This window comes from Dromaius novaehollandiae, chromosome 13, assembly GCF_036370855.1.
Source record: "Dromaius novaehollandiae isolate bDroNov1 chromosome 13, bDroNov1.hap1, whole genome shotgun sequence".
NCBI lineage: Eukaryota > Metazoa > Chordata > Aves > Casuariiformes > Dromaiidae > Dromaius > Dromaius novaehollandiae.
The window spans coordinates 6999054-7020931 of NC_088110.1; the positions used below are offsets into that span (position 1 = coordinate 6999054).

At 40.2% G+C, this 21878-nt stretch overlaps 1 protein-coding gene and 1 long non-coding RNA gene across 4 annotated transcripts in view; both read left to right on the forward strand.

The window, feature by feature from the left end:
* The window catches only part of LOC135329762 (uncharacterized), a 30440-nt gene extending 25984 nt beyond the window's left edge, over positions 1-4456 (forward strand). Inside the window, exons 8-11 of the long non-coding RNA XR_010391394.1 lie at positions 330-521; positions 670-784; positions 2272-2305; positions 3491-4456. This is a non-coding gene — a long non-coding RNA (uncharacterized LOC135329762). The remainder of the gene's footprint in view (positions 1-329; positions 522-669; positions 785-2271; positions 2306-3490) is intronic.
* Positions 4457-5682: 1226 nt separating this feature from the next.
* AKTIP (AKT interacting protein) lies at positions 5683-21405 on the forward strand. Of its 3 annotated transcripts, none has more exons than XM_026102260.2 (10): positions 5683-5791; positions 10000-10115; positions 12219-12424; positions 14413-14477; positions 14559-14659; positions 16069-16157; positions 16248-16346; positions 16562-16669; positions 17343-17403; positions 20468-21405. In XM_026102260.2, exons 2-10 carry the CDS (start codon positions 10074-10076, stop codon positions 20576-20578), a joined length of 882 nt encoding a protein of 293 aa, XP_025958045.1. In that variant the 5' UTR covers positions 5683-5791; positions 10000-10073; the 3' UTR covers positions 20579-21405. The 3 variants fall into 3 exon arrangements, with proteins under 3 accessions (XP_025958045.1, XP_025958047.1, XP_025958046.1); XM_026102262.2 differs by having other exon boundaries at positions 20471-21405; XM_026102261.2 differs by lacking the exon at positions 5683-5791 and adding an exon at positions 6304-6323.
* Positions 21406-21878: the final 473 nt, after the last annotated feature.

A 21878-nucleotide genomic window follows, 5' to 3' on the forward strand; every position in this document is an offset into this window, starting at 1 on the left:
GCAATACTTGTGAGGCAACACAGGACAGGTAATAGCAGTTTTCTTCCGTGTTGTTTTGGCTTGGAAGAGAGTGGGCAATGCATTATTAGATGATACAGTGGAATCAGAGATGCCTCTGAACTCTGAATGGATCCCAGCACTGATGCATCTTAGAGGCTCTAAACAGAAGAGATTAATCACCTAAAGAAATATCAAATTGTTAGGGGTAATCTAGAAAGGGGGGGTTGTGTTTGTTTTGTTGCTTGTTTCCAATTTTGTTCCTAAAAGCCGGTATTTTGTAATTAATCTTTACTAATTTTGATCTTTTCTTTGTTATACTTTGTTACCAGGCTCATCGGGTGCTCATAAAAGGGTGACCCTGGGTGAAACTGAAGAAAATGGTACTTGTTTTCAAATTGAAATGGAGCAGTGTGACAAAGCACCTCAAGAAACCCATACCCCAGCACACATAAAGGGAACCGTGGATCTGGACAGCATTTTCTGTCAAGCTGTGAAGGCCTGTATGGGATCTATCACTGCAGGTAGTAAGTTTTGGGAAGGCATTCCTAAATCAAATACCTCTCTGGCATACAGCAAGAAGGGCCAGAGACATTCAACAGGTCTAGCTTCACCAAAAATATTGAATTCATACAGATTACCCAGATTATTGTTTGTGCTGTTGTCCTTCAGGATGATGAGAGAACTGTGACGTGACGTGTCCTTCTTGCAGACAACCTCTGCTGTTGTGCCACTCTCAAATAACCTCCTATCCATTGACTTGTTTGTAGATGCATTTAAAAGGAAGGTACCTGTTTTTTAATATTCTTGTATGTTTATCATCATATTTTAGGAATCTGTTAGTTTCTCTCTCTCTGTTTAAAAAGGATGTGTTCTGTTACTGACAATTCCACATTAACCATTCAGTAGATTACACAAATAGAGACCAGTATGGAAAAACTTAAAACAACCTCAGAATCAGACAGTATAGCATTTCACAAAGAAAAAAAATCTAAACTGATTACATGGCTACTTTTATTTCTAATTAGCTTCTTCTATAAAGTGTTGTTGTATGTTCTTGTAGCATACAGATCAAAAGGAATTACATTTGAAAGTCCAAACAAGATGTTCAGGGGTTCAAGCTTTTAACCATGTTTGTAATTGTGTGTGTTAGTGTTGAAAAAGAGAAAATACCATCTTTCACCTTTGCATTTTTAGAGGAAAAAAGTCACACTAATATTACTAGTTATCAACTAAGTGTATGTTTTGTGTAATTATATAGATTGGTTTTCAAAATTCTCGTCAGTCTCCATGCAGAACTACTGTGAATTTCAGTGGGAGACCAGCTTACATATTTATCTGCAGCTAGCAGCACTAGCCCTGATCATTTTTTCTTGTCATACAGCGTATATCTTGTTTCAGTCAAAGTATTTTGTCATTTATCTGTCTATGGATTACAATATGCGAATAGAGCAGCTGCAGAACACCACCTAGTGGTGCCAAGTATTCCCTTAAACTAATTGAATACATATTTTAACTTCCCTCTTATCTCTTTAGTTCAGATTATTTCTAAGAACTTCTGTCACCACCAAGTGAAATTCCGGCCCAGATTAAGTCAGTCAGAACTATCCAGAATCTCTGAATTCTGAACAATTAAACATAATATTGAATATTCCTTAAATGACATGGCCATCACAATGTCCCTTACTTCACAGAGACGTAGGTGCTTGGCTATTTATCTTTTGGGTTATGAATATATGGGTGTGGAGTATGAATATATGTATTGCAGAAAGTCTTTGCCAACACATTTTTTTCAATGCTATCCTAAAGACATTGTTTTAAATGAAATTCCTTATTGTATTTAGCTTTCTGGGTAAAACAGATATGCAAGTATGCCTAGAAACTGGGATTTTAATATGAAGATACAGCTATTTGGCTCCCTATTTTACAGCTTCTCTCTTCAAAATCTCCTGAAAGAATTAAAATCAAAACTGATGCACTTCAAATGATAGCCCATCTCTTTAAATACGATGATGCCATTTTGAAAGGCATTCTTGGTGTGCATATGACAATGGACCTCTAGTACCCTTTCAAGCTGATTCAACAAACCCTAAAGATTTTGCAATTTAGGCTTACAGAATCTTTTATGTATTTCCTTTAATAGGTAGTGAGATGTGGAAATGGTAAAGACAAAAGAGTTAGGCTATTTGTGTAAGGTGATTTTTATCCTACCTTTATATACAAAGAAAAAAGTAGCATGACTTGTATTAATCTGTGTTATAATGTTTTCTACAGATACCAAGCCATAGGAAAAGAAATCTTTAATAAGGTAAGCAATGTACAAATATACAAAGGGCATTCTAGACCAGATTATCCTCTTTCATCAGTGAAAATACAAAGATTTTGTTGAGCAAAATTCATTCAGATCTGGTGTAACTAAAAGCAGAATCTAGTCTGCTGTGTTATTCTATGAGAATGGTGTTTTTTAGTCCAGCTTATAGAACAACTTCTGTGTTCCTGTTTGAAGTCATTATATTTAAGTTTAGTTATTCTGATGTTACTGATTTACCAGAGGGTAAATTATGTTTTTATTTAACTTTCTTGATGTGTAAAGCTCACCTGAGGACATCTATTTGGATGGACTTTGTTCGGGTTTTAGAAGCAAAAGAGGGATTAAATTGTATTACATTGCAATTGCACAATCAGTACTGTTAAGTAAGAAAGGAAAATAAAGGAAAGGAAAAATCTTTGTGCATGCACCCAAAGATTTAGTATACCATTGTACTGACATCCTTGTTTTTAGATTTCCTGACTTGATGTTTTACTCAACAAACACATTTGAGATTTAAAATAATTAATTAAATAAATAATAATTTTAAAAATGGAAAAAGCACAACAAAAATAATATTCCTGTTTGTAATATTTGGTTATGCCAGGAGTAGAATGGCCATACACAGGACAAGTTGGTACTTCAAATTCAGAGACCTAAACCAGAGCTCGCTGACATTTTAGGAAAACATGTAGCATCCTCTTTGCTGCTCACCTGAGCAGAGAGACTCTGGCCTTGCACTCAGATTACCAACAATTACTGTTCCTGGATTCACACCAATAATGGTGATGTGGGCCTGTATGTTGATTACAAGTGGTTCCTAATAATCAGATAGAAAAAGTGTTTTCCTTATCAGTGGTTCAGAATAAGCATCTACGAAAATGTATTGGCCAAGAATTCTTTTTCTTTCTTGTCAACATGTTTCTGCAGTTGGCAAAACCAAGTAAATGTGGAGTATAGTGGGGATTGGAGTATTAATAATGATGTGTTCAACACCTGATGAAGTATTCCTGTAGTAATACTTGGCATCAAAGTTCACATATTAAAATTCTTCACATTATCATTGTGATACAATTTTGTGACATGTACACTGAAATAAACAGCACTACAACTCTATTCAAGCCACAAAAGTGCACTGTAAGATCTGTAACATCTGCATAACATGTAAATGCACATTTAACGCAGAATGTTTTTCCGATCATCTGTGCGGATTCCATAGCAAGATCAGGACCTAACACAAGCAAGGCACTCTGACGTCTGAAAAGCCCACTGATGAAGATAACCATGTGAAAAAGATTTCTGGAAATATAATCTTCAAAGAGAGATGGCAGGAAAAGATTGGAGCTGTTAGCAGAAGAAAAAGATAAGAAAGAAGAGACATAGCAGAAAAGAGGTAAGAAAGCAGGAAAACAGGTAAAAGCAGACTGGTACTGGACAACCAATAAAAGGTTCTAGACTAAAAGCAGCAGAAAAAAAGACTGCATGTAGGAGGGAAGATAGCTGAATTTTGGATATGAACCTTAACGGAAGTTATGTTGCACAGTATTTCAGAGGTGTGGGCAAAGAGCTTTCATTTGGGACACTGAAGAACAGGAAATTGGGAAAGGGTTTCACAAACTGAGAGAGTTTGGCTAGAATAATACAGTTGTTAACTGACTGAAGATTTTAAAGTGTCATTTTGGGGAGGAAAGGCATATAGGAGAATGTTACAATAATTAAGACAAGTGATAACCCTAAGATGATATTTTTCTTCATAGGCTAAGAATGGAAGAAAGCTGTATTCATTGATTTGTAATTTTCCTTGTAATTTTTATACTTGAGATAGCATGGATCTTCTTGTCATCTTCCAAACCTTGACAAATGGCTTTAGTTTTGGAATAGCACTGCTGTAATTGTTCTAGTGAGCTCAGAGAAAGTCTAATTACAAACAAAAGATCCTCCTGAGTTTTATTCTTATTTTGCACACTCTGTTCAGCAGCTTTTTAGAGCTAAACTCTTTGTATGTATATCTATGTTTGTGTGTATGTAGAATTAACTGCAAGTTAATGCTGTGTGTGTACATATATGGCTGCTCAGTGATAGTTTTGGAAGTGCACCTGTTCTTTGCTTAAATCAGGAAAAAAGTACATTAAAAATGTGTTTTGTAAAGTATCAATCGCTAAGGTGTTCTTAAAAAAGAACATGCAGCTCTAAACAAAATGGCAAAAATCTGTGACTTGTGAAGTCATCACTACAGCAAGGTTAGGATGGACATTTTTGGACTGTACATGCATTGTTAATTATAAAATTATCTGAGAGGTTCGGAACTGATTATGAGGGAGACACAGGCTTTGCAGCTTCTCAGCAGTGTTTTCCCCTCACAGCTTTCTTCACAAGCTCTCACATGTGCTGTCTAGTAATTCTGTATTGAAATGATTCCGGTAAATGTTAAAATGATTTGTGTTTATTTTCCCTTCCCCCTTGTGCTTGGATGATCTGTATATATATTTTATTCAAATTGAACTTTAATTTACCATGCATATAGACTTATATAGATGCAGAGCTAATTCTGTTTCCTGAAAGAACATCTCCAATGGACTATTATGGATTGTATGAACAGCAGCCTTCTGCCTTTTTTTCAAACCCGTTTCAGACTACACGAAGTCTGGCTGCTGCTTTTACTTCAGCCACTGTCGCATCTTGCGCCGCGGCCCCGCCATGCCGAGCGCCAGGCGACGCCTCTGCGGCTCGCGGCCCCCTCTCCTTCCCCTGTGCGCGGCGCGCTGCGCTCACAGCCACCTCCGCCCTCCCGGCTCCGCACCCGCCGCCCCTCCGCTCCTCTCAGGCGCAGCGGCCGCCTGCGCCCGCCATTTCCTGCTGCGCGACGCGAGCTGCCTGTGCCACACGGCGCTGCCCTGCGAGCCCGTCAGCTGCCGCCCCGCGCCCGCCGCCCTCTCCGCAGGCAGCGCCCCGCGGCGGGAGGAGGCTGCGGCCGGCCAATCGCCGCCGCGCCCGCCCCGGCAGCTCTGCTAATCGGAAGCCGCGAGCAGGTTGCTCGAGCGACGGCTCCGCCAGCCAATCGGCGATGTCCCCTCCGCTCGCTCCCTCCTCAACGCTCACGGCGTGACAGGTGCGTCAACGCACCCTATTGGCCCGCCTCCCCCGAGACGGGCAGGCTCTCTAGCCAATCGTCACCACGGAAACAGAACACCCTGCGGCCGCGAGCCTCACACCGCCAGAGGAGGGGGGCCGGCCTTATTACATCACAGAAATGACGGCCGCTGTCATTGGCGGGCCCTGTCCGCGCTGCGGCGCTCCACAAGAGGCTTCCCGGAAGAGCCGGCCGGCGATTGGCTGGGTGGGCGGCCAGACCCGGATGTGCGCCGCCGAGGGGGTGGGATTTAAATGGGGCTGCGGCGGGGGGAGAGGAGGGGAGTGGCGGCGGCGGCGAGTGGCGGGGCCTGGGCCGCGCGGGCAGCGGAGCGGAGAGGAGCGGCCGGGCCGAGGGTGAGTGGGGCGGCCGGCGGCAGGGCCCGGCGCTTCGCGTGCGTGGCGGCAGCGGGGGGGCCGGTCCCCGCCGGCAGGGGAGGGCGCTGACAGTTCGCGGAGCGGCGCTCACCTGCCGGCCGGGCCGTGAGGGGCCTCCGCGGCGGGACGGGGCGGGGCGGGGCGGGCAGCCCCCAGCTGCCGGGCGGCCCGCTGGGCTCTGCCGCGGGCCCGGCCCCAGGTGTATTACCGTTGTCCTGCCGGGCCCCCGGCGCCTCGACATCGCTGAGTCGCCTGCCGACGCTGGGCTGGTGGCGTGGCTGGCGTTCCTCCCCCGGCGTGCCCGCCGCAGGGCTGGAGCAGCAGCAGGTGCCTGTGCGAAGGGTGTCGTCCCTCCCTGGGAGAGCAGCTGGCGAACGGGCTCGGCTGGTCAGTCCTGTGCGCTGGCGGGGCTGGCTCGGCGCCTCCGCTGGCCGGCGTGTGAGGCTGCGGGCTGGTCCTCAGCCTTGAGCCGGGTCAGGAGCAGCCCTGCCGAAGAAAGGAGTCGGTGCTGGTGCGAACTGACAGGGTCCTGCGGCGGGGGGGGGGGGGAACTAATAGCATTGTGATCAAAATTTGTCCTCTGTTTAATCAGCTCTATTCAGCCTTGGGTGTAGGAATGGTTCCCTTCCCTTTTGGGTAGGGGACAGACTGTATAAAATGTGTATATATAAAAATATGATCACATGCACATCTTTATCTCTTGAGGGATAATTTAATGCTTTTTCAGAAAATGTCTGAGAAAGTTCTCTGCCAGTTCTAGGCAGATGAAGTCTATAGAATTGGTTTGGTACCCTGTTGTATTTTGTCTAATGGCTGATGACAGTGAGAAAACATGGTGGGATGTGACAGTAGGTATAAATAACAAAAGCAACTTTTAATCGGGATATCTGACCTAGAGACAGGAAAAGAGCAGGGTACTTTAAAAAAATTGGTTTTCATTAGCATTTAAGAGTGATGAAGTGCTGAGTGAGTCTTTGGTCTCTAAAGTGGCTGAACTTGCTTGAATGCTCTCTTGCATTGCATACTTCAGTGCTTGTGAACATTAGTATAAGATTATGCTGATGGCCACAGGTGGTTTTCTTGGTGCACTCCAAAGGTACAGAATGGGTATGTTTTAATAACCCAGCTACTGTACTTAAAAAGAAGAGTGTGTGGGGGGGAAGGACTTGCTGAGGCATAGGTTTATAGCTGTAGAAAACCTATGGGAGAAGAACTGTTTGGGAGGGTTGCTGTTGCCTTCTATTCTTGTGGAAGTAGCACATAATAGAATGTGCTACTGAGCAGCACAGTACCAAGCCTCAGGTGGGGCACTGTAAATGATGACAGCGTGAAGAGAGACAAGGTGATGTTTCTGGATGCATTTATTCCCTTTCCATAAAATGAGGAAGACTGGTGGACTGGGTTCTTCTGGGAAGGTGATGCTTTCAGCAATGTGGGATACCATAAGGTGCTGCAATAGTACCCTTGCTCTAGACATTGTAGCCTGTGTAAAATTGAATGACTGAACTGTTCAGAAAATCCACTTGCTGGTACTGGGACCTTGCTTGCTTTGTCTAATGCAGACCTTCTCTGTGGTGAGAGGTAGGAAAAACCATCTGCAGGTTTAAATGTGCTGATATCTAACTTCTTATTTCTAGTGATTCTTTTGATTAATGCGATGTAGTAAATTGTGGGATAAATGCACTAGAGAGCATAAGCAGTTGCAGGGCAAGTTTCTTGTGCTGATAATATTCTTCACTCACATCTCTAGCGTAGCTGGAAGTGTGTGTGATTTAAAAGAAATAAATTCTAAAAAACCCTTCAGGGTTTTTTGAATGGCCCTCTAGAAAACTGGTACTCTGGGGTTATTAGATCTCTATCATACCTAATATTTTAACGAGTGAAACTGGGGACAGTCTATTAATAGGTTTAGAGCAACACTGTATATCACTTATCACTAAGAAACAGCTGGATAAATGGTATCTGTGTAGGAGAATCTGTAGAAGTTATTCTGTAGTTTAACTAGAGCTAAATTAGTGCTTTATGTGGGGTGGGAAACCAGTTCTTAATGGCTTGTAAATAGGCATCTATAAAATGAAAAAGTGGAAGTGTACTGAGATGCATAGGTACTTTCTGAAAGGTGGAGTCAGTGACTGAGCTCTATTTAGCACCACTTATCAAGCTTCTAGATCGGTTCCTTGTCTTGCGTGTAATAAGTTAGGCTGTTCATACATACGTACCTCATTCTCCATCTTGCCCAGCTCCTGTATCTTATATCTCTGGTTCTGGAATAATGCGATTTATATTACTTATTTAAAAACAAAAATCCAAACCAGAAAGCATTCACTCCATATTCCTAGTAGTATGCCCAAAACTGTACCTTGGGTTCCAGCAGCTTTCTGTCTTGTCAAGGCCGTGGCACTCTGGTGCTCTCTTGTGTGTCAGCTCCTCCACCCTCTGGCTTCACCGAAGTTCCCTGAGGAAATGTCCTCTACTTTCCTAGCCTAGCATCTTGCTGTTTTAGTCTGGCTGGCTTTCATGGAAGAGGAAAGGCACCGCTGCCTGTGGCATATCCTTCTGTCTTGGCTCTGCTTTCCAGACAGGATATGGGGAAAGGTAACCTTGCCCTGCTCCTCACTGCTGTCACAGAGCATGCCCCAGCACAATAGCCCTGCTTGCCTTTCTGTTTTCACTGTCTCAAAACTAGGTGACTCTCTGGCCACTGAAGAAGAAAAATATCTAGAGGAATCATGTATACTAGCTAGGATGATACTGACTAGAACTCGAATGTTTGCATGAGATGATTTTGAGGTGGGAGAATGAATTCTCAGTGCTTTTCTGAATGTGGTGTTTGCTTTTTTTCTTTTTGTAAAAACTTGGCTATTGTATAGTCTAGACAAGTACTTACAAATAGGGAGAAAGGTATAAGATTGCTAGACTTTCTTTGCATAAGAAGTCTAGCTTAACTTTTTCTATTGTAAAAAGATTGGCATTTATTGTCCTTTTAAAAAGAGTTTTGATTATAATGTTCTTACTTCTCTCTAAACTAATTAATGTAATGTGAGAATAGATGGCAACTTGCTGTAGAACAACTTAGAGTATTGACTGCAATATAAGCCTATGCTCTTCCCTCTCCCCCCCTTCTTATGTCCTTTGAATTGCATTGGTCAGTGATGTACAACTTCATATGAAAGAGGTTTAGTAAAATGAATTGTCCCAAGTATTTATTTAGTGTAGCCAGAAAGGGTGGTGGTGGGGGAACAACAACAAAAACAAAACAGAGTAGAAATCAGGAGAGTTGGAAAAAGTAGCAGGAAAACAGGCTGTGCCAGACCAAGAGGTGATATAGCCAAGAGTCCTGGTGCAAGCAATAGCAAGTGGTGTGTGTGTGAGATAGACTGCTGGAGGTAACACCCAAAGGGGAGAGGGGAACATTGGGATCAAGGGCACAAACAGTAGATGACGCAGTGAAACACCAAACGCTGCTGAAATCCTTGTTATTGAGCTGATCATACTAAGCCCTAGTGCTCATAATGAAACCATTAAATAAGCTACAGAGAAACTTCTGTGTTCTGTGGCTTTGTCTATTCCTGGCCAAGTTTCAATGCAGATGAAAACAAAATGACACATGCATGATGCAAGCTCAATGAGAGGATCATGTCTTTCACTGGGAATGGTAGAGAACTCTCAAACTAATGCTCTTCAAAAATGTGCAAAGTCAGCAGAGTACGCAAGGGGCAACACTTCACCACACAAGAGAATAAGCTGTTGTAGCACTGTCCAGTGCTGGGCTTAACTGTTGAAGTGATAACTTTTATTTTTGGCGTGTATAGAGGATCTTTTTTTGACTGCACTGAGCCAATAGATTGTCCTTTTTTTTTTTTTTTTTTTTTTCTTCTTCTTTCTGGTTGGCAAGACAAAATGTAGAATACCAAACCTTTTTTAGAGTATCCTTCTAGCAGAAAGAAGACAGTGATTCTAATGCAAAAACTATTTCATAGACAACTAAAAGAATGTTCTGAAGTGTGATAAATAACAGAGCTTTGGCACTCTTATCTATTATCAATCTTAACTTCAGAATAAAACTTCTTGTAGTTATAGGAATGTAAAACTGTCTGCATAATTAGATTTCACCCCAATTTGTATATTGAGTCCTGCTTATCTGTTAGGATGCACACCCATTAAACCTTAATTCTGTGTATTTTTAGGGTATAAACTGGAGAGACCTGAGGAAACTCTGAAGACGCTGACAGATCACAGTCCTTTATTTGGAATACACGTTATGAACCCTTTCTGGAGCATGTCTACAAGCTCTGTACGCAAGGTAGGTATTTAATAAAAGGATGCCATAAGAGGTTAATCTGTATTGAGTGATGCTGTAAGTTAAGTGTAGAGTGATTGAATTATTCTTTATGACCAAAGAAATACCATGGAAGACAACTTAAAAAAGAGTCAGACAAAAATCTGTCAAATTACTATGAAATTCTTAATCGCAGGTTTGAATCACTATCTAATAGACATGAGTTTGGTGGAACTGGTTCTCTGATTTATTCTGTCATGTTGTAATGCCTGTGTTAGGTATAATGTGAAGTAATTGGATAAAGCTGAAATAGCTTCATATCCTAACTAGAGATAATGGTTACATACTGAGGAGTAAAACAGCCTTTTAACAGAATTTTTTGGGGTCCTTGAATCATCTGTGTTCTAAGAAAATCTAAGCTGTGAACTCATCCCAGACAGTAGAACTGAAAATATGTACCAAACTCTTCTAAAGCCAGTCTGAATTATTGTCACAATTTGCAGGTTTCTAGTGAAGATCATGTTTAAAAAGTAACGTGTATATAAAAATAAGTATTTAAAACTTGCTTCTTTAGGATGACAGCAGGGACTTTCACAGCTGCTGGTAGTGCATTGTAGCAGGTGCCTCTCTCTTCCCTGCTGGTACGCCATTTGCACCTTGTGGGTAGCCTTTGATTTTGCTGTCTGTGACTGCCATGGCACTGGATATATGGATGTGTTCGTTTAAAGATTTGGGTGTTGGAATGCATTTGGTGAGGCTTTGACAATAATGCAGGAAATGTATAAGGTCTCTTTTCATCTGTTTCTAAAAGCTGACTTAAATGAGTCTTCTGTGGAGTGGTGGCAGTATCAGTTCTGGAAAAGACCATCAGATTACTCCATGTATGTTCGAAGTGTGTATTTTATCATGAGGATTGAGTTAATCTTCAGTAAAACTGCCAGTTAGTTTTGAGCTGTACTAACTGAACTGTGTGAATGGAGTCTACTTCTGAATTTCCTGTAATGACTTTTCTTTATCCAAAGCATCTTTAAGCAGGAAAGACAAAAAAACATGTTAAAATGACTGATTAAAAGACTTGTTCCTGATGCCATTTGTTCACTAGCTTGAATAGACTTTAGCCAGGTATTGCATGTGCAGTGGGCATTGACAAAGCTGTACCCCCATAATGCTGTTACTTGCTACAGTAGATTATGCCTGAAATCATGCTAGTTCTAGATCTAGGCATTTCTCAGGTTTTCAGCACTAGTGCAAGTTATATACCTCTGATGAAACTTGTGATGTGGGAACTGTTACTTGCCCATGTATCAAACGCTTGAGAACACTATGCCATAAATCATGCCTTTTGTTGCTGCAGCTAGTCTAATCAGAAGTTTTTAACCTGCAGGTTTGTCTTGAGCGATCTATGGAATTACTATAGGGTCTGTATATAGTACAGTGTTCTCTAGCAACGGCCGATTGAGTGGAGAAGGCCTTCTTTTTTAGCGAAAGACAGCGTAGGTGTAAACAGGCTACTGTAGCAAAATTATTAAAACCAGGCTTGATACCACTGTCAAACAGTGGTTCCCCTACAAGGGGAATAGGCTATGTGATCAGTCCCAGTGTGATGTTGGTATCTCAGCAAAAGCAGGAAATGAAATAATCATGGGAACTTTTCTGTATAAAGTTCTCCTTGTTTCATCTCTGCTTTACTACCCTACTTGTTCAGTGGCTCTTTGAATTCTTGAATGCAAGGGTGCTTGTCGGAGGAAAATGGTTTATCTAGATATACGGTGTGCTGGAAATAGACTTGACCTCTAAGCTGGTGCTATATATTATCTGTTGCCAGTTTATAAATAAATACAAGCCTCCTTAAGCATTTGTCCTAACCTGCAGATTTCTTCTCCAGTAGTAATAGTGGACTATGTTCAGACTTCAGATATTAGTTGCTTTTGAAGTTGTAGACTAAGTTTAATGGAATATAATTCTATTTAAAAATATAGAAAACCAGAACATCAAAATTCAAGACTGACTTCATTGGCCAAACTTGTAATTAGTAAGGCAGTATTTAAACCTATGTTTAAAATGTGCTCATATGTTTAGTACTTACAAAATCTGACCTATTATCTTGTGGCTCTCTTAATCTAACAGAGACCTGAAGCTGAAGAGAAAACTCTGACTGGAGAACTAAGAACCAGTCCTCCACGAGCATCTGCAAAGAAACAGTTGCCTTCTATTCCAAAAAATGCTGTGCCAATAACCAAACCTGCGTCCCCTGCCCCTTCATCCCAGTCGACAAATGGAACACATGCTTCTTATGGGCCTTTTTATTTGGAGTATTCCCTTCTTGCAGAATTGTAGGTTTTCACTTTTTTTCTGTTTTAGATCACTGGACTTGTGCTTTAAGGAAAATAACAGGGCTGTAGTTCTTGCATATATATCTTTGCCATAGTCCCTGAAGAAGGCAGTTAAACTCCAAACTCTCCAAAATTCATTGTCTGGAGCAGCCTCAATCTCTTGAGGTAGCTGAGGAGAGGAAGATGGGATGAGATTTTAAGGGGTATGTTAAGATGTAGTTTTCCAAATTCTTATATTTCTCAGGCTTTATTTTGGAGTTAGGCATCCTGACCAGTTATCTTAACATTTTTTTGGTCAGAAATATCCAATTTTGGAAACAAGTATTAAAATAGAAGCAAGCAGATGTCTAGTAGGAAAACAGTTATGAATATAGGGTCCTGTCTAATGGAGTTAGGATGTGGGAGCTTCCTTCAGTTGTTATACAGAACATTTAAACACCGCCTGATATGGCCTATTAAATGAACATTAGGAAGACTATATTCTTTCCTGACTTTCAAATGATGACTCCCATGAAACTTATGGGAGAATAGTTAGTGCAATTTAAATAGCTTTCTTTGGATCAAAGAAATTGATCTGTTAGTGATTTGTAGACTGCTGTGGGAGCATACAAATCTATTTGTCTGCGAAACTTCCTAGTTATATAACTTGTGTTTTGTGCTGCAAAGCTGAGGAGGCTTCCTCTGTAATAGATGGATTGGATTCTGAACTATGCAGTGCCTTTTGGAATGAAATCCCCTGGAGTCCTGATGCAATATTAAGTCTCAGTTCTTGCATTTAACCATTAAGTTGAAAGTGAGAACTGTCAAAACATTAAACGTCATGTTTAGGAAACTGACACAGAGTTAATTCAAGTAAGATTTTTTTTTTTCCCCTTCTTCTGAAGGATGCAAAAATGCATCAATATGATAAGATAAGCTCCTCTTATTTAACAAATTCGGGTATATTATAGAAATTGTAAGCAAAGGAGTACAGTAACTTTTTTTCTTTAAAATTATTGTTTGTATTTGTGCAAACGTGCTGAGTTCAGTATGATGGGCCTATATGCCAACTAACTGAAAAACCTATGAAGTGAATAATTCATCTTTTTATTTATAGTTTTCAGTAGAATCTGCTTGCCTTTGCTATTAGTAGTTAAATTTATTAGGAACTTCTTGTGTTCTTTAATTTAAAAAATAGTAAGGATAACACACTTTCTTCCTGTAATACTCTTGATTATCAAATGGAGCTTCCAAAAAGTCGGAGATAAAAGGGAAAAAACTGGGTTATAGCACACTGGTTGTTAATGACTGAAGATCATGATTTGATTTGCATCACAAGAAATGAAATTGAAAATAACTGCAAATTTGGGAAAATGTCAGTCCATCCTGATTATGAGTTGCCTTGAATCATTTCATCCAGGCCTCCAATATACTCTACTGCTTGCCTGTCCTTTCTATTTTCTGGTACTTTGTTTTGCCAGTTGCCAGTATAATTCATGTTTGACTTGCCTCACAGTCTTATTTAAGACTGAAAAACTATTTGTTACTACTACTAAGTTAAAGTTTTGGTCAAGTTTCAGAATTAATGGGAGGTGGTGATAACCACATCAGATTTGCAGTCAAAATTTAATTAAATCAGAATAACTTAATTGCATTTATTTTTTCTCCTTTACTTTGAAATTGGGATTTCAGTAGAAAAATGAAAACCTAGCAGTCATGACGTGCATTAAATACATCTACTACTCTTCTGATTTACCCTTGTCTTAAGAAACAATGTTCCTTATTTGTAGCCCTTTAAAGGGAGGGGTAGGAAAAGCAGGTCTAAAGATTGATTTCCCTAGTTCTCTGCCTCTCCTTCTGTGAACAGTCCACCCTTGGGAATTGAGTGGAAGTCTGTGGAAGAAGTCCTGTGTTAAACTACTGGCAGTATGTCCTGGCTTTACTGTTACTGACTTGCTGTAGATTTAAGGTGGTTGTGGAGCTATTCTAAATACTGTTTCTAATTGCAGTACCTTAGTTGTAAAGCAGAAGTTGCCGGGTGTCTATGTGCAGCCGTCTTACCGATCAGCATTAAGTAAGTTTAAAAGCAATGTTACAAATTTAAAAAAACAAAAACAAAAAATTCTTCCGCTCAAACAAACTTTCTCATTCGCAGTGTGGTTTGGAGTAATCTTCATAAGGCATGGGCTCTACCAGGATGGTGTGTTTAAATTTACTGTCTATATTCCTGATAACTACCCAGATGGAGACTGCCCGGTGAGTAGTGGTGTGTGCTGGGGGGTTTTGTGGTGTGTGCTGGGGGGTTTTGTGGTGTGTGTCTTAAAATATGACTCCTGGTTAAAGCTGATATACCAGTCAACTTCTCAGTTCCTTGAACTAGTTTTGCTCAGTTGGCTGAGGTCACTTGTTATCTGTCTTGTATCCATTTTTGGTATCTGTGGAAGGATCTTATTAGTCTGTGGGTTTTGGAATAGATTGCTAACGAGCTAATGTTTGCTGCGTTTCTCCTCAGGCTTGTGCTAGGTCATGCGCTTTGATTACCTGAACTGGTGTAGAGGGAATTTTGTGAAGTTAGATGCTTTAGGTTATTAAGTCAAGCAATTCTTTACCTTAACTCTTGAACTGTTACTTCCTTGGCAAGAAAGATGGATTTGCATGCTTCTTGTAAGAGTTTAAACTTGAGTAGCAGCATAGTAGAACATAAAATACAGGAAAGTGTGCAGTGCTTGCCACGATGCTGTGGAATTTATTGCCTGTGTCTCTTCTAAAATACACCGAAACAAAGAACTAAGACAACTTGAGAAGTCTGGTGGGGGGGGGAAGAGGGGAAATGGATAGTTGGGCATTACCTTTCATTTTGGGTTTCTCTGTGGGAAAAGTATGCTAGTTAGTATAGTCCTTTAAAAAAAAAAAATAAATTCTTTTGTCAGCCTGACTCTTTTCAGAGCAGGGCATCCAACCCTCTTGGCCAAATTTCTTTAAAAGGAGAACTGTGTGTGTAACTGCTGTAGCTGAGAACTGGTTGCTATGTCAGGAAGCTATCTGTCTGGTGTCACGTTTTGTGTAAAGCTACCATCTTTAAAAGGGTAGAATCAGTAGGAAATGGTTTCAACAGAAAAGTTTTAAAACCCTGCACTGGAAAAATAATGATGGGTGTATCCACCTAGATACTGAAGTCTGTTTTTTTTGAAATAAATTAAGTTTTCTTTTGGAGGAATGCATAAGCACCAATGGAAACTAACTATAAAGAGTTTAAGACACTGCGGTGTCACTGCACAGGATACTTAAAAATGTGTAGGATTAAAAAAAAGTATTGATTGTAACTCAAGTAGGTAAAAGGCTTTCAATAACAAATAGTTAAAGGAGTAGTTCTGGATTTATCTGATCTTACCTGATGTTGTTACCTGTGTTGGCTCTAGTGCTTGTGCGGTTAGCTAGATTAGTGCCTTGATTTGATGATAAGCATGTGAGAGAGGACAAGACCCTGCATGTAATGAGGGTGTATTAGATTACAGTTTTACAGTCAGTATAAACCATTTCAAGTTGTTTTCTCTCAGAATAGTACTAGCTAACTAGTGTTTGAAAATAACATCTGACTAACAACAACAACAAAAAACTATCTTCCCCAAGTATTTTTAAAATTGAATTTCTTTTTTCTAATGCAGCGCTTGGTTTTTGATCTGCCTGTCTTCCATCCGCTAGTAGATCCCATGTCTGGTGAACTGGATGTTAAAAGAGCTTTTGCAAAATGGAGGTTAGTGCTAACATACTGACGTAAAATTTGAAAGTGTTTTTTTTTTTTTTTTTTCCCCCTCCTTTCTTCACTGCGTTTTGTTCTTTTTAGGCGAAATCATAATCACATATGGCAAGTACTAATGTATGCTCGCAGAGTCTTCTACAAGATTGATACAACTAGTCCTCTGAATCCTGAGGCTGCAGTGCTGTAAGTATCTTCCATGTGTATAGTCATGGTCTTCTATGAAACTTTTGCTTAGAAGTAGAGAAACAAGAGGTCTGTGCAACTGTTCTTTATCAGTTCATGGTCTATATCTTTAGAGCTGGCTGGACTAGAATCTGAAATTGAGGCTTTGCCAAGTCTGTGCCTCCAGAGCAAATCTGCCTTTTGCAATCACAGCATTATTTATTTTGCTCTTGTAGGTATGAAAAAGATATTCAGCTGTTCAAAAGTAAAGTGGTGGACAGTGTCAAACTATGCAGCAGTCACTTATTTGATCAGCCCAAAGTAGAGGATCCCTATGCAATCGTGTAAGTACCATGAACAAACTTGCCATGTCCTAACATTTTGGAAGCGAGCTTTGGTATAGGTGTTGATTTGAAATGCCTTTTTCTGGCAATAGATTAAGGTTGAGTGACCTGATTCTTACTTTTATAGGAATACTGTGAGTATTCCTCCTCTTATTTCTTCCTGTTTGGTATTGAGTGAACCCTAGATGGAACCAGATGCTTGTGCTTACTGTTTTTTCACTAAGCGTATTGAGACTTTAAGAAAAGCACCTCCTTTGAGTGGCAATATCCATATGACAAATTCTGCTTTCAGACTTTCCTGAAAGAATTTTCAAGCTTGTAGCGTGATTGACTGCACTGGGTGATATCTTCAGAGCTCTGTTTTGCAGGGGAATAGAGTAATAAGCTTCATAATGAATGTATGAATAGTATTTCTTCTAGCATCAGCAGCATGAATTTCCAGTTCTGAATGCAAATAAAAATGAGAACCTAAATATGTTGAATTGAGAAGATGCATGACAGTGTGACTTGTAGTTCATAGCTGTATGTTGTAACACTGAAAATTCAGCTTTGTAGTTGACTTGAAAAACAAACTGAAACAATGAAAACTCCTCCTTTTTGCTACAGTTTTTCCTCTATATATCCTTCAGTTTCCAAAAATGCAAAATAAGAGATGCCTCTATCTTTTCCGTAGTTTTTCTCCATGGAATCCAGCTATCCATGATGAAGCTAGAGAGAAGATGTTGACTCAAAAGGTAAATGCAAAGTCCAAATATTCACTATAAGAAGTGTTTATTGCCTATAAGGGAAGTAAGGTTACTGCTTCTTTGTGATGAGCATATACTAGACAGACCTTATCCCACCCCTCTTTTGGATCAGCAAATTGTGCTGAAACTGGTGTCCTAACTAAGCAGTTACATCAGCGTGCTCACTTGAGTGTTAAGCAATTAATTATTTGGCTAACTAGGAAAATTAGCTAGACTGTTGAGTACAGTTGTTGGCCCACTTGGTAGACTTCTATTGTTTAGAGAATGGAGGGAGGGAAGAAGGATAAATGAGAGATTTGCTGAATACCTACTACTGACTGCAGCTTGTCCCATGCTGGTTATGTTTGGTACTACTTCTGCATAGTCTGACAGTCCCCAGCTTCTCTGCTCTCCTCTGTTGAGAGATCTTTAATGAGTGAGTTGAAACCTCAGGACTTTCTTCTCACTCAAAACTTCTTTTTTTAAGCAACGCAAGCAGAGTACATTGTTAAACATCTTCAATACTACTTAGGTCTTGCAAGACAGTGTCAGCTAAACAAAGAATGCTTCAGTTATTTTTGTCAGTGTAGCCTATAACGCTTGCTGATTTAGCAAGAATGGTCTTGCTTCATACAGCTTTCATCTGAGCAATACCATTGGTATCTGTAGAGTCAAGGTGCAGTAACACTAAAATAACCTTAGCATAGATAAAGGGCCATAAGCAGTGATGATAACTTACCTAACAGCTTTTGAGCACAGAAACACATGTGAAAACAGAAGGTGGTAGAAGAAGGAAATAGATCCAAAAGCCTTAATTCTGGAGAACTTAAAGCTTTAGAAAGCCTCTGCCAAAGCATACAGTCTCCCTTGACTGTTTTTGTTTTTCAAACTGATTCCCTGCACTTGACAGGAGTTGACAGATAGCCATCCCGAGTCTGCACTGAGTGACATGACAAGTCAGTCCCCTTGCAGTGATTCAAATTCTGAAATGGTGATTGGTATCTGCAGGACTGGCAGGAAAATACATTCTGAATACTTTGGTTATTGACTGTTGGGCTCCTTCCGCTAGTGTAGTTGGTTGTGTGGTTTTTTTTTTTTTTTTTTTTTTCCCCTTCCATCTGTCTCAGATCAGACCTTCCTTGCTGCAAGCGTTAACTCATATTCTTGCATGTCCTTCGACATGAATGAGGTTATGTTGGTCTTAATACAATATGCTATTTGTAAACTCAGTGTAGTAATGTTCTCAGTTGCCAAAGAGAGCAGATCTTGAGGTGAGGTGGCCTTAGAACCCACAGGAAAATAATTTGATCTAGATTTTGACTTCTTGATCTTAGAAAATACACTTGACTCTCTCATTCTCCACCTCAACCTTCTGTCTTGTATTGTAAGTCAAAAATCTAAGGAAAAGGAATGGGTTGGGATGCTTGAACTGAAAGGGATGTGCTGTTGTCCAAGATGGATGGCAAGCATAACACCAATAAAGACTTCTTTTCTCCTTTTTCTTTGGAGATGCACACTTTTTTTTTAAGTGGAAACTAAGATCTCCAGGAACTATTGTATGTGTGGTGTGTTAGTTGCCAGAGTAGTTTGTTGATAGCAGGAATGGATGAAATTCTGTGTCTTAGGAGACATGTTTCAAAATGTTAAGGTAGCTGAGAAAGTTCTTTTCCTTTCCTGTAAAAGGAAATTCCTTACTCATGTATCCTGTGTTTTCCAGTCTTTCTCTTCTGCAGCTCTGGATCCTTTCTTATTACATGTGCAGTTCCTATGCCTCAGGAAAAAAACTGAACTATACTAGAGCAATAGCCCAGAAAAGGCAGTGGCATCTCAGTTCCCTGCTGAGCACAGGGCTTCTGCAAAAAGATATTGGGGCGTGTGACAGGAAGGAGATTACTGCAATGCCAGGCCCCAGCCTAATTGCTCCCCCTCATCTGCTGTTGTCTGATGTATTGCTGCAATTCTGTCACTTGATGTCACTTTTTTTTTTTTTTTTTTTTTTTTGGAAAATATGGGGAGGGACAGAGGGACCGCATGCTCAATTTTCTTGCTGACTTAATTTGCTATCAGGCAAAAGGAAAGGCTTACTGTAGTATGGTAACATAACTCACATAATTATCCCTTTTTAGAACTTGATGTGCGTCATTCCAGATGTGATGTAGTTGGCATACAAATGGATCTGATGAGCCTATAGCAGCGTGGAGTCAGGGATAGCACCTGCTATACAGAAAACCTGCAAGCTATTCTGTTTCTTTGACCTGCTAGAGTAGATATCTAATCTTCATAAACTGCCTTAAGTCCACAGATGCTCCCAGGTGCATTGTTCAGTATTCTTTCTCCCTCAACTTGATCTTTTTTTTGTCTTTTTAAATTGCAATAGTCAGTCTCAAATGTTGTCCATGTTGTGTTGCATCCAAGTAATTAATTCTAACGATGATAAATGTTCAGGGAGGGGAGGGACTATCTATAGAAGGCATTAATTCCATGGTGTAGAGAAAGTACCTGCTACTTCTCACTATGTTATTTTGCGTCCAAAGCCTTCAGTAGGGCAGGGTACTGCTCCAGGGTACACCCAGCCTTGCAAGCTAGTGTACTGCGGGACCAGTCTGAGGTTGATGACAAAATTGCCTCGATTCGGATCAACTCTTCTTACCACAGAACAAAGAAATTTGGCAAATAGCAGTGTAGTGCTGCTGGGACGTGGTCTCTAAACAAAATACTGTCTCTCAAGAGCATCTTGTAATCTTTATGGTATAATGGAATAGCAATACATGAACTAAATCACTAAAACTCTCCTGTAATCTCAGGAAGTTCTACAGATGCTGCACACATTTGTGTGCTTAAAGCAATTTTAGTGTCCTCTCTGAGAAGAGGAAGAGATGCTGAGCTCTTTGACAGATGTAAAAGTAGTTAACTCTAACCATGATAAATGTTCAGGGTGGGGAGGGACTGTCCTTGAAAAGCATTAAGAATACTTTCTAAAAAAGAAGCTTAAGCCAAGCTTAAAATGGATGGGGAGGGTGGTGAGAGGGTTTAGAGTATCTAGTCATTCTGACTGTAACTTTCTTCCATCTAGAAGAAGCCAGAAGATCAGCACTGCAAAAGCATGCATGTTTCTGGCCTGTCATGGGTAAAGCCGGGTTCAGTTCAGCCTTTCAGCAAAGAAGAGAAGACGATGCCTACCTAGCTCTTCTGGACTATGGTGCACAAAACACTTTCTGTGGGTGGAGGGAATGTAATGGAGGGAGAAACAGCAAAGCAGCAGTTTCCTTCTTGACTATGGATTAGTAAAAACTGAACAGTAGCAGTGACTCCAGTAAACCTGCTCAATGGATTACTGACTCTTGATGTTTTACATATGCATTAGGTTTTAAAGGCTTGCCTGGAGTTTGGAAGTATCTCTGAACACTGCAGTACTTCTACTTGAAGGCTGTCTAGGGTGGGTAATTCCTCAGGGCTCTAAATCGCCTGGAGGTTTTGGGTTGGTTTTTAAGCTTTTATTTTTCCCTCCAGGAGTAGCTTTTTTTGAATCTTAAATTGCTGGCAGAAATATTAGCAGGAAATATGATGCCAGAGGTAAGCTGTGTTCATGTAAACTAATATAGCAGAGTTAAACACTATATTTAATGGTTTTAAATACTTTGGTTTCTATTGTAAATATATTAGGATTTGAAATTGTAAATAGCTGGTTCAATGACTCCATTTAGCACTTTCCAGAGGTAAAGCTGAGGTTGATACTCAGTGTATGATGTATTATTGATTTGTAAATGGATATTGTCACTAAAGCGCACATTAGTCTGACAAGGTGAAAGCAGAACGTCAGGCTTTAGACTTTTATTATGTAAACACTAAAATCAAAGCTTTTAATGGTGTTCTCTTGAGCTAATAAAGTCTTAGAGGATTTTAGATTCCCTAGGTGTCTATACTGCAGGGTTTGCTAGGATAGCTTGACTAATGTGTGTTAATAGTGACATCTTAAAAAAAAAAAAAAAAATAAAAAAAAATCATGATCTATCTCTTGTCCCTCTGTTTGTCTATATTTTAGAAACTGAGTGAAAATTGGACCTGGAATGAAAGCAGACAGCTACATTTGTATTTGTAGGCATCCTCTTAAGTACTGTAAAGAGACTTGGTTAAATACAGCTCTGTTCCATACACAGGAAAACCTTTCTAAAGCCTATGCAAGCTCAGGACAGAATCTGTCACTTTTCACAAGAGTCTTCCTAATAGCATAGCTTAGCATAATGTCATTCTTGCCTAACAGGATTTTCCTATCGCTTCAAAACGTGTAGTGTTAGCCGCCCTCATACTTATACTAATGGCATAAATACAAAAGCTTACTGTCAAGAAACAAGGAGTGTAGTAACTTGATTTTTTTTTTTTCTTTTAAAATCTGACAGAAGTCAAATCCACTTGTTCTGTAACAACCTTTTTACTTTTCAAGAATAATTTCTTAGTTGCTAAGGAAATGGGCCAAGACCTCACGA